Source organism: Colius striatus, chromosome 2, assembly GCF_028858725.1.
Source record: "Colius striatus isolate bColStr4 chromosome 2, bColStr4.1.hap1, whole genome shotgun sequence".
Classification (NCBI taxonomy): domain Eukaryota; kingdom Metazoa; phylum Chordata; class Aves; order Coliiformes; family Coliidae; genus Colius; species Colius striatus.
Genome location: NC_084760.1, coordinates 65056545 through 65069487, shown reverse-complemented (window position 1 = coordinate 65069487; position 12943 = coordinate 65056545). Strand labels below are relative to the sequence as shown.

General features: G+C 45.2%; 1 protein-coding gene across 2 annotated transcripts; it reads left to right on the top strand.

Annotated features, from left to right (window-relative positions):
- Nucleotides 1–840: 840 nt before the first annotated feature.
- FUCA2 (alpha-L-fucosidase 2) lies at nt 841–12851 on the top strand. 2 transcript variants are annotated; one of them, XM_061990849.1, is made up of 7 exons: nt 841–1347; nt 4321–4508; nt 6261–6600; nt 7299–7509; nt 8830–9020; nt 10252–10360; nt 11818–12851. In XM_061990849.1, the coding sequence occupies exons 1-7, from the start codon at nt 1115–1117 to the stop codon at nt 11956–11958; spliced, it is 1413 nt and encodes a 470-aa protein (XP_061846833.1). In that variant the 5' UTR covers nt 841–1114; the 3' UTR covers nt 11959–12851. The 2 variants fall into 2 exon arrangements, with proteins under 2 accessions (XP_061846833.1, XP_061846834.1); XM_061990850.1 differs by lacking the exon at nt 841–1347 and adding an exon at nt 1387–1769.
- The last annotated feature ends 92 nt before the right edge of the window (nt 12852–12943 follow it).

Below are 12943 nucleotides of genomic sequence, written 5' to 3'. Positions count from 1 at the left end.
CTGTGGGAGCAGCATAACTAATTCACGCGAGGATGTGCAAATGGAAAATTTGCAAACTAATTGCCCCCCTACACAATACACTTTTGCAGACAGGTTGCCCGAGCAGTGGCTCCGCCGACTGTTTCTTTTGTGCTCAGCGGCTGCCTGGTAAAGAGGCGGTTGGAAATGCTTTCTGAGCAGACAATGGGCTTGCTCAAGTGTGCAAGTATTTCGGAGGGAAGCTATCCCGCCCACCCCGGGTGGCGAAGGTTTGTTCTGCCCGCGTCCAGCTGCCAGTGTCGTGCCAGGAAAATACAGGGGGACATGTGCGGGACAAAACCAGTTTTTTGCCTTATTGCCTCCGTCGGGCTCGGAGGACACAGAAGAGTATAGCATCAGCAGCATACATCCCCAGTTCCCTCAGCCGCTTTTCACAACGCTTGTGCTCCAGACCCTTCACCAGCTTTGTTGCCTGCCTCTAGACACGCTCCAGCACCTCAATGTCCTTCTTGGGGGGGGGGGGGGGACGGGGGCAGAATTGATACAGTATTCGAAGTATGTGGCCTCACCAGTGCTGAGTACAGGGGGACAATCGCTTATCTGGTTACAGGTGGCAAGCTGCCTCTGAAGCAGACCATGGCTTCAGGCCCAGGGCTCAATCCTGATCAGGCTGCTGAACCAGCAGACCCCAGCAGGCAGCTTACAGGCTGGCGCTCAAAAGAGACGGTCAGTGCTCCCTAGAGAAGAGGAGCGGCGGGCCGAGGTGGCACTGTGTGCGGCGCAAGAAGCGTGGTGGGGTGTCTGCCGAGGCAGGAGTCTGCGATTTCATCTTAAAAGCCTTCCAATCCGCGTGACAATTTGCGGATAAACCGGAACCGATAGGGACGAGACCCAGCGCAGCTCCCTCCGGAGAAGGCCAAACGGGCCCAGCGGCGGTGAGCCGCGAGCGGGCAGGGCCGCAGCCCCTCACCTACGGGCGGCACAGACCATCTCCAGGAGGGTGGCGAGTTCCGGCGGAGCGGGCGGCGAAGGGGGGAGAGCCCGGCCCGCCCTGCCTGTGCCCCCCCACCGCCGCCAGCGGCCTCCCCTGCCACGGCCCCCGCACTGAGAAGCCGCCTCCCCTCCATCCGCCGCCATGTCGGGCCCGCTCGGCAGCCCGGTCGCGCTGCCGCTGCTGCTGTTGGGGCTGGGGCTGCCCGGGCTCCTGCCGGCGCGGCCGCCGGGCGGCGGCGAGCGGCCCCGCTACGAGCCCAGCTGGGACTCGCTGGACGCCCGGCCGCTGCCCGCCTGGTTTGACGAGGCGAAGTTTGGCGTCTTCATCCACTGGGGCGTGTTCTCGGTGCCCAGCTTCGGCAGCGAGTGGTTCTGGTGAGCTCCCCGGCCCCTGCCCCTGTCCCGCCGGCCGCCGCAGCCTCCCCGGCCCGGCACACGGGCTCCCTCGTCCTGCGCCGCAGCCCGCTCCGGCCCCCGGTGGGGCAAGTGGGAGAGTCACACCGAAATCACTGCGACTGTGGATGAGTCGAACCACTGAGGGCTTTGCTCGTCAAGCAACTCTCTGGGCCGGCAGTGGTGGTTTGGTTTGGTTTGGTTTGGTTTGGTTTGGTGTGTCGTCCCTCCACCCCCCGTCCCCCTGCGCCCCTTAAAGTGATGGGTTGGAGTAAAGCCCCTCTGCAGACTAACCCTGGAACGGAGGTGTATGGGAAGAGATGTGTTTCTTCCTGAGGCTGGGCAGTGAGACTACGAACTCTATGGTGCTGTTTACAAAGGAAACAGAACTTGGTGTCCTTCTGGTATGTCTGACCATCTGTCTGCCCAGCCCCAAAATCCTTTAATATGCTGGCTAATGTTAACCAAATTCAGCAGGGAGCTCTTAAGTAGAGCTGAAAGGGGTAATTTTTGCAGCATTGGTGAAAAGGTTGGTTGGTTGAGTGGCAGAGAGAGACATCTCAAAGGCTATGATGAAGGGATGGATGAAGGGACTGTCTGTGGGCACAGGCATTGGGAATCTCCCTCCCATCGCCCGGAGAAGCCTTCCACAGCTCTTGACAGAACACTGTGGCACTGTCTGTGGGCTCCAGCCCCCCCTCCATCACTGCCCCTGTTGATGATTCTCTTCTTTTTTTAAAATTAAAAAACCCTAAAATGCTGATCCATCAAATAATTTTAATTCAAAGGCTGAATAAAACCTTTGGAGTGTTCACTGGGTGAATGCTTTTGGCTATATGAGGGGGTTTTTTTGCCGTCTTCTTTCCAGGAGCTGCTGAATACTTCCCGTGTGACTTCAAATGAGTCACATTGTCATTTACAAGATGAAGATAAGAGCAGCTCTTTGTCAGAGCTATGGTAAATCTTAAATGCAATATTTGTAAACAAAAACTACATGGATATAAACAAACCACTGTTTTCTGACAATATTTGGTCTGCTGTTTTCAGTTATGTTAAAAGATTTCAGCAGTTTTTTCATGTGGACTCTATTTGCTAATAAATTATTTTCTTTGAGGGAGGGAAAAGCTAACTTTGGGTTCAGGCCTTACTCTTGTGCTGTGCTCTGATAGTGGTGCGCAAATTCAGGATCAAGCACTCATTTTTGTTGTTGTTGTTCTAGAAAGACTCTAAAACACTCTAATGGAGTTGATGAAGTTGTCTTTTATATTCCTTAGGCACATGTGGGAGTAGAGTTGTTTCAGGGCCTTCTAGCAGCATGTGCAGTCAGGTGACTGAGGTCATGTGTTAGTATCTTCAAATTGAAGGTCGTAAACTGTAATATCACCCACCTCCTCCCCTCAGAGCTGCACAGCCTTGGTCAGGATGTTTCTAAAGTCTAATCACATTAGAGTACAAGTGTTCATGTTAGCAAACTGTGTGACAAGGGGAGAGAAGCAAGGATGGTGCGTGTTTCTTCAGGCAATTACAAACTTTAAAGTCAAAGTTTGTTTGTTTGTTTGTTTCCAGGCTCTTTGAATGAGGAAGGCTATCTCGGCCTCTCTCTTCTAGATTTTTTTCCCTGTTAGCTGCCAGACATTGTGGGTTTTTATCTTGAAGTCTGTTTGAGAAGGTTGCAACAATACCTATACCGTTACTGTAGTGTTGCTGAGGTCAAAGTCCAGCTCAGGACAGGAGAAAGAAACACATTTCAAACATTCAGATTCTGGCCTGTTTTATTCATTCACTTTCAATTCATTTTCACTTCTGTCCAAATTTGCCAACAGGATTTTTGCTGCTTGGCTTCATTCATAGAAAAGTAAATGCTTTCAGACCCTTTTCTCCATAAGTGTTAGCAGCCACAAAGTATGTTGTTGTTGCTAGAAGGTTTCCAGCAATAAGGCTCTTTATGTGACTGTGCGGAGCTCCTCTTTCATTGCTAAGTAAGGGAAAAGGTGGAACAGACTGAAATCAATAGTGCTTCATTGGTGATTTATGGTCTGTGCCTGTGATGAGGGTGAGAGACCACCCTGAGATCACAGAACGGAGCTCCAAGCCTTGTTGTGGATTAGATCAGTTGGAATAGGGACAATACTGGTCACCATCGAGGGGAAGCATGGGATAGAAACTGTCCCTTCCTTTGGTAGGTGGGATGCAAAATGAGTTCATCAGCTAATTTTTTCCTTCTAGTTCCTAAGTCTGTGTGTGTTGGTAGGTGGGTAGATATGTGCCTGCATGTTAGAGACTGTGATGGAGACACATCTGTAAGGGTGTGGGGTTCCTGCAGAGGCAGGTCATTGTTAGAGCATGTGCCCTCTAGCAGGGTGCCTTGGCTTCAGAGCTGCTGCTCTGGGACTGTGGGCATCATCAGGTCACTCAGCTGTCTTTGGCCTCTAGGCAGAGGACTCTGGAGCAGCAGAGAGGTAAAGCTGATGGCCTGCTTCTTCGTGGGCTGCTAGAGCTGCAGTGTGGGGGCAGAGCAGGGATGTGTGATGGTCTATGCACAAGACTTGACAAGGATGAGTCGTGTTAGCCCAGAAAAAGTGCATTCCTTGTGCTGCCTGAGCTGCTTACATAGACTCTCCACCTTGTGCTCTCTAGAACAGTTTTGGGATTTGGGTACTGAACAAGGCTGCCATTTTTCCATTCACAAAGTGAGTTGATTTGGTTCGTTGCTCCAAGTGAAATCCTTTCCTGAGTGGAGTGTTTGAAAGATGTAGAGTGTGGCAAGGAGGACAAAGAAACATAAATCTGTGATAACTGATGCTGTTCTGAAGCAATTTGGCCTTACTGCCAGTGTCATGTACCCCCAAGCGCACGTGCCTCTTGGTGTGTGCTCCAACAGGAGCAGACAATTTCAGTTCTCTTTTATTTGTCTAGAAATACACCAGCAGACATGTTTTGCTCTGGATTTTGTAGGTGGTACTGGCAGAAAGAAAAGAGAGAGCCCTATGTAAAATTTATGGAGGCAAATTACCCACCTGGGTTCAGTTATGAAGATTTCGGGCCACAGTTTACAGCAGAATTCTTTGACGCCAACCAGTGGGCAGATATTCTGAAGGCTTCAGGTGCAAAATATGTTGTCTTAACTTCAAAACATCATGAAGGTAAGTGGGAGGTTTGTGAGTATTAGTAATTGTTGTATTTCTGTTAATAGAAGAAAAATCCAGATGACTTTCCTGCCAGCTAGGAGAGATAAGAGAAAGCTAGACAGGCTTACCTGCCCCAACCCAGCCAAAGAGGAAACAAACCACCTAAGAAACGTGTGTGCGTTTTCCTAACTCTTACAGAAAAGCTATGGCCGTGAAGCTTGCCTAGAAGGAAAAGCAGATTGTGCCATTGTTCTCTTGCTGTAGGTTAGACAGCCTGAAGCAGTAGGGGCAGCTGAACTTCCTGCAGTAGCTGTCGTTTGTTTTTTATTGTTGTGCAATTTATTGCTCAAGGAACCACGAAAGTGAATTCTGCACTAACATATGGAGAGCTGCTGTGCACAGGCAGTTAACGAGCTCCACAGATTTCTCCAAGGAATTTAGGAGTATGTTCCAAGAGTTGACTTGAGAGTTAGAAATGTATACAGGGTATAGCTCTTCTTGAAGCTGTGCACAGAAGCCAAAACCTTGCACCAGCTCTGTAACTTTAGAGGTACGACTGATTTTTGGCACTGTAATTGTAAGGTGCTTTTCAGAGAAAAGTGAAGAAAAAGGAAGTGGTTGGGAGGAAATTTGGTGGCAAAGACAGTATAAAATACTAAGATGCAATGTGACAGTACATCTAGGAGATGTTGTAGGTCTGGGGAGATGTAGGATCAAGACTGGCAAACTCATAACTTCTGAATTTTAATCTCGGCTCTGACACACAGAAAATCTTGATCTTGCTGATGCCCATGGTGTAATTCCCAGTGGCTTCAAAGGAACTGTGATTCATTTAGTCTGTCCTGTAGCCTTGGGCATGAATTTTTAGCTTGTTCATCTAGTTGATAAAATTGCACATATCCAGTTTACAGAAATATTGCAGGATTGATTGGGTAATGAGTATAAAGCAGTTTGAAGATGAGAGTGGAGCTCTTATGGCACTGCTGCAAGTCTGCAGTGCAGCAGTAGGTCTCAGTGCTTGTGCAGGATTGCTGGATGTCTGAAATGTTAAATGCCTCCTGATATTTAGTGCTGATATTTTCAAGGCTGTTTCGGGTTTGTGTGCCAAGTAGTTGATTGAGCTGTTATAAATGTCAGGACAAATGAAAACCGAACATTTCCGTAAGATGTAAACAGAAGGGAGGAATGCAAATAGCTTGTGCCTTCTGCAACTGAGAAAGCATTTTGTCTTGCAGCTGTTGAACATGTATTCACAGTTCACACTTGATACATTCAGAAAAAGTGTAGATGCTTCGAAGGTTGCTGTATTTTTGGTTAATTTAATTGGGATGTGTAAATAGAGGGAATAATTAAGGAGAAGGAATAATTATCCTAAGCAATACAGAAACAGAAAATATAAATGCATATTCAAGACCCGCCTGGACATGTTCCTATGTGACCTGATCTAGGTGAACCTGCTTCTGCAGGGGGCCTGGACTAGATGATCTCTAAGGGTCCCTTCCAACCCCTACCATTCTAGGATTCAATGATTCTATGTGTATGTATAAAAAAAACCCCCTAAATAAACATATCTGGCACGGTGTTCTGATGTTATGAGTACTGTCAGTGTGCATAAACAGATTATGGGCATGCTTTATGCCTGATAACAGTATTGTTACATATGGGATTTTTATTTTATTTATTCTTTGCAGCTACTTTCCAGGAAAAGGAGGCATAACTTCTCCTCTTCTGCTTCCCTTTCTTATCCTTTGGTTTTTCTCTTTTCAGGCTTTACTTTGTGGGGGTCCAAATATTCTTGGAACTGGAACGCTATTGACGTAGGACCAAAACGAGACCTTGTCGCTGAACTAGCAACATCTATTAGAAACAGGACTGACTTGCGTTTTGGGCTATACCATTCTCTGTTTGAATGGTTTAATCCTCTCTTCCTTGAGGATGCCACCAATATCTTTAAGACAAGAAAGTTTCCAACCAGTAAATCATTACCAGAACTCTATGAAATTGTGACCAAGTACCAGCCAGAAATAATTTGGTCTGATGGGGATGGAAATGCGCCAGATACTTACTGGAACAGCACTGGTTTCTTGGCTTGGCTGTATAATGACAGGTACATGATGATGCTGCTTTAGCCCCTTATCTGAAATTCTGCTCCCTGTCTAGTTTGTGTCATTTTCTGCATGTTTTTGTGGAACCTGTTATGTCTACTTATGAGGACTTAATATGAATTTTCCTGAAAAACAGAATCCAGGTCTTCCCTAGAACTATCAAAGCTTGCTTTAGAAAAAGAGTTTCATATTTTCTAACCACATTTGTCGTTTGGTCAGTTAAGAAGGTATTGGCTATTCCACCTAATTGTGTTTTTGCCTAAGTACTGTGTGCTTCACAAATAAATGGGAGAGTGGGATAATTAGAGAGTATGGGTGCATTGTTGTCATTGCAGACCGAACATCTGGCAGCAGATGTGAAGTGCAGGCTGGTTCCTGGCAGATCTCCTGTGAAAGTTTGAGTGTATTTCCCTAAGAAATCCTGTGATCTGGACCTTTATTAGCAAAGATTCATAGAATCACAGAATGGTAGGGGGTAGAAGGGACCTCTAGAGAGGTCTTCCCTGCTAAAGCAAGTTCACCTAGATCAGGCCACATGGCAATAGGATTCCTGAAATTGCACCTAACCTAAATGTAATAAATTAATAGTACAGAAGACATCTGAAATGTTAGTTTCTGGGAGGGATGTGTGTGGCAAGAGATTGTACCAGCTGTGTCTGCTTTTGATAGAATAAAAATTATAGAATCTGTCTGTTTGCAGCCCAGTCCGGGACACGGTGGTGACCAATGACCGCTGGGGCGTCGGCAGCATCTGTACACACGGTGGCTTCTACACGTGTAGTGACCGCTACAACCCCGGCCACCTCCTGCCTCACAAGTGGGAGAACTGTATGACTATTGACAAGAAGTCCTGGGGCTACAGGAGGAACGCACAGCTTGACGACTACCTCACCATCGAAGACTTGGTGAAGGTACAGTGGGACAAAGGTGTTGCCTGCAACTTCTGATTCTCCCTCCCGGTCATTATGTTGTGCTGCATCACACTGCAATGATGGATCTGTTTTTGTTAAAAAGATTATTTTAATTGAGTAGAGAGTTGATGTTCATTTGCAGCCTAATGCTGTCAGTAAGGAATATCCATGTACTTCTTAATTTTTCTCTTAGTCATGTCTATGAAATTAATATCTCGTAAAAAGTCAGTTTCTTAGAAGCTCTTTCCCTTCTGAGTAACTGGCCAAAGATGGATCTGAATAGTCTCGTAATTACCTTTCCTACCAAATTCTCCCAGTAACTGCAACTCTTAAGTTGACCAGAAACAAACAGTTACACTTTCTCCATTTGTGTTTAGGAACTCCTGATTGAAGGCTACATCTTTTCCCCCTTCTAGCTAGAAACACTTTATAACCTCTAAGAGTGTTTTTACCTTGTAGCAATAAACTTACTGATAAATGCAAGCAGATGCAGATAGCTAGTGTCAATAGAACATTGATACCTCCCCCCCTCCCCACCCCGTTCCAGTCTAAGGCCTTAAAAGAGATGTGGAGCTTAGGAAAACCGAATTAAAAGAAGACTGATTGATATTTCAGCTAAATGCAAAATTCAGCTATTGGGGGGGGGGGAAACTCTTATTGTTTCCTAATCCAAATCTGTGCCTAGTCCTGTCTTTGCAAAGATAATTTCAGGTTGAAATACCCTCTTTTCAGAAGCAGAAGGTTGAAGGTCATTCAGTAACTTGTATCTAGCTGTCCGTTCCTCAGACTTGTGCACCTCAGTCTGTGATCTCTGGAGGGCAGTGTGGATGTGAACACAAATATTTATGGATGCTGTAGAAGGCTTCCTTACGTTTTACAGATGCCCAAGTAAAATCAGGAGAGCATCAAAGAGAGGAAGAAGGAAGTTGCTTCTCTCAGCTTCAGTAAAAGTGCAGTGGCCTCATCCTCCTCTCTATCCATTCTATCAGTTAAACCCCTGTGAAATTTCTGCAGAAGTCCAAATGCTCCAAAGTTGTAGAGTCTGACTTTAATGATTAGATTGTCAGACCCACTGTGCAAAAATGTCTTTTGGGCTATTTTCTGACGTTAAAAAAAAAATGACACGAGACCTTTGTTTTGTGGGGCTTAAATTTTGTATTGACTGTTGGGATGCCCCCTAAAGTCTAAACGTGCAGCAGTAAAGGATCTTGTTCAGATCATCGTTCTCAAGCAGCTGGGCAGACTTTAGAGACTCCTTCAAAAGTACAATTTCATTAGCTGTAACCATATGCTCCCTGTCTGTGTTTGAAAACATTTCAGCAACTTGTAGAAACAGTGTCTTGTGGTGGAAATCTTTTGATGAATATCGGGCCCACTCACGATGGTCGCATCGCCGTGGTATTTGAGGAGCGCCTGAGGCAGATGGGTGCCTGGCTGAAAGTCAACGCAGACGCCATCTACTGGACGACGCCGTGGAGAGCACAGAACGACAGCCTCACGGCAGACGTGTGGTAAGGCTGCGGAATCGCAATGCAGGCTGCGAAAGCAGCAGCATAAACAACGGGTGTGAAACGCTGAAATCTTCAATGACTCGATGCTGCAGACATGGACAGCTTAGTTTGTATGCTGTGAAGACGTTAACCCTTCCATCAGGGCAAGTGACTGCACATAAAAGTGCCTATAAAACTCTGGGGAGACAATGTAGGTCAGAGACCATAGTTTTGGGATTATGCTGAGGATGAAGGAAAGGTTGCAGACATTTCCTTAGTGATTTTGTGCTTCTTAGTGTAGCTGGCAGCAGAAACTATTAAGAAAAAGTAGAATCCAGACATATAAAACTGTTGCAAAGTGTTTATCTGTGCAAAGGAATACTTGATGTCACTGTGTAGAGAGAATTCAGTCCAGCATATTCTGCATTTCATTTTCAGGTAAAAATGCATGGGAAGGTAACACGATTATTTGATCACCTACTTCAGTCAGTCTCTGGACTCTCCTCTGCCTTTGTATCTCAGGGCTGCTGTTAACACCTTAATAGTTCCTCAGGGTTTTGGTCTGGTCTTGACCCTCTTCTCTGCCTCAGTGGGCCTTTTTACTCCTGTTCCCAGTGGGATTTGACTATCTGGCTTTAGCCTTGAAATGCCGATCTGTTTAGTAAAATCACTTCCAAGAGCAATAAAAAAACTGTACCTAAATGAAAGAAGGGAGGAGCATTTCAAGTGTATGCCTTGAGATTTCCAAGGACATACTGTAGACAATGTCTGCTGAAATTAAGTTTTAAAACACTAGCCATGCAAGGTGGAAGCTTTACTGTCACACCTACTCTTACTAATTTATTTTTAGTGGAATGTTGGTTTGCGTATAGATGTGAATTAATTACCTTTTTTTTTTTTCTTGAATATAACACACAGTTATCTGTGAATGATTCCTTCTGCCCTTCAAGGACCTGCTTCTTATATAGCTGATTGGCAATGAGTTGTTATATGCCTGCTAAAGTTACCACTGATGTTTACCTCTGAATTCAGTTCTTTAATAGTACCTGTTACCTCCAGTTTGTTGGAACATAATTTTAAGGAACTTTACCGTATCAAAAGGTATTAGTGGTCTGAAATGAGGGTTACGTGTCTGCAAATGTAAATAATGCTGACTTTTCAGATCTATCCAGCCCTGAAACACTCTATATATCCCTTCAGAAAAATTGCAAGATAAAACTGACAGGCATTTCTATTCTCCGTTGCCAACCAGGTACACTTTCAGCCCTAAAGAAGGCAAAGTGAATGCTATCTTCCTTAACTGGCCAGTCTCTGGGACTCTGGAACTTGGTGAGCCACAGGCTAAGCTTGGAGAAACACAGGTAAAAGACATCCCCCCCAACAGCCTTCCCTTTTAGAAGAGTGAGGCTTTTAACATGCAGTGCAAGAAAGTACCGTGCTCTGAAGAAAAACACCTCTTAGGATTTGTCTCGTTCCACCATATTTACTTTAGTTTCTGGAAGCTTTGGGAACACACAGCTCTTAGGACAGAGTATGTTGGAAGCGACCCAGCAAAATGTTTGTTTCCATTCTAGGAACTTCCTTGTCATACTCCTCCTAGGGAATGTTTCTTCTCTAACAAATAAAGTTAGGCTGAATTATTGCTGGGATCTGTTTTAGCTTGCAAAGTCAGGATCATAAAAAGAGGCCAAGTTGCAGGGGAAAAAAAACCTGGGCTGCCCCTCCTGTTTCCTGTGCAGACTCTTAACTCCACATGACCTTTCTTTTTAATAGCCATCATCCTGTCTTTGGTGATATTGTAATTGTTGTGATGTCGCAGTAGTTTCAAGGCAGAGCCTCTCTTCCCACAAAGGGAAAGCACCCAGAGGTGGTTGCTGCCCAGAGAGGCTGAACAATGAGCCAGTGCAACCCTAGATGTGTGTCTTAGAGCACACAGTGGTCAGAGGTTGAGGACACGAATGCTGCAGGTACAGTAGCCAGTAGTGTAACTCCACAAGAGGAGACCTATGGAGCAGAACAGCCAGTCCTCAGGCCTTGAGATAACACTGTGCAGGTAAGGGGAAGGGTGGACTTTGGCTTAGCTCTGGTATCACGCATTGGATGGCCACTAGCTGCTGAAATGCCTTAAGAGTGTTTCTGGACTGACTCTTCTGATCTTGTTCCATATGAAAATAATCTAATTGGTGCCAAGACAGCTCTGTCATGAGGAAGAAAGAGTGATTTCAGAAGTGATGTGGGTGCATCTTTAATGCTGGAGAGGCATCCAGACTATATTGTGCACAAGACAGTAATGTTCCTTGGTGGTAGAGACTTGTCTTCAGCTGCTCCACTGTTTTTAGTTTTTCACCATCTGGTGTAAAAGTCTCCCCATGAAATCTGCTTGTGTGGTTTTAGTGAAGGGTTCTTCAAGTCAGAGCTCTCTGAAATACCTGGCTGCACTCTCTTAAGAAACAGTGATGCTCTCAAGATGACAAGTTCCACCACAGGAAACAGGCATTGCAGAAACAGGTGATAGAAAGCTGTGTACTGTGGCACCTCCACCGCTGCTTAGACCCAAATCCTATCCCAAGCACTTCTGTAAAGTGTTTACGTACCTTTTACAGCCCTAAGTATTCAAGGCCCAACATCACTAGCTTTATTACCTATCTACTTTGCAAGTATTTTTCTATTACATTAATAATTGTTATTAATTTGATTGGTAAGTGGCATTTAAAGATAAGTGGAGAGCAAGGTAGCTATAGCTCAACATTTCTTTTGTCAGTACCACAATTCTATGTACTTTGCAAAGTTCTAACTATAGCGGATGTTTCTATCTCAGGTGCAGCTGCTTGGCTACAAGGATCTGCTGAAATGGGTTGCCCTGGGAGAAAAGGGAATCGTCATCGCTCTAACTCAGTTAACTCCGAAGCAGTTGCCATGTCAGTGGGGCTGGACTTTACAGCTGACTGCCATAAGCTGAGCCAGTTGCTGGAGCCTTGGGGCAGTAGGGAAGGCTGGCTGGGGCTCTGCCCTGCTTCTCTAACTCTTCCTGGCCTGACAGAGAAACATTGATAACTTCACTTTTTTAATGAAAGGTGGGCTGCTATTAAAGGATGGAAGGAATATGTCCCTGTGTGACCTGATCTACGTCATCCTGCTTTAGTAGGTGTCATTGGACTAGATGATCTCTAAAGGTCCCTTCCACCAACCTCTAGCAGTCTGTGATTCTATGAACAAATCTCACATGAAATGAAGCATGGGGCAGTGAATCTCTGAATACAATTTGTTTCTTGGAACTTGTTTGAAAAGCTGAGCATCCACCTTGACCGATCCACGTTTTTTAGTCCCTTCCTTGCCAAGTTAGGGAGAGAACATGGTGGGAGGGGAAATACAGGTACTAGACTTTTAAAGCTATGAGAGGATGGAGCTATCTCAAGCTAGTGTTCAAATCCACCTAAATCAGCTATATACTTCTTTAATGCCAGAAATCTAACTTCCACGACACTATACAATAAAAACTGTCAGTATTGGAGAGAAAAGAAGAAACATTTTCCAGTTGTGTGCAACAACCAGCAGCCGGTAGTTCCAGCTGAGTAAGGTTAGGTATCTATGGGAACAGCCCTGTAATAGTTTGGAATTCACCACTGAGGCAATATCTATGTACATCTTAATTTCTCATCATGAAAACCTTAAAGTTCACATGTTCCTACTATTGAGTAATTCTAATCATTACTAGGAGAGAAGAGGGAGGGGTTGTTGTTACCGTTTTGCATGATTTTTACATGGTTAATGCTGCCTCTTTTTTACAGCCCTTGTTTTTACACAGTTACCAGTGTGCCTTCTGGGGACAATTAAACAAAACATATACTGCAATGACTGGTTTGTTTTTTTTAAAGGTAAATAATCCAATGTTGCTAGGCATCCTCAGCTTTGGCAGAGACAACATTTTAAGCCACGGTAGATTG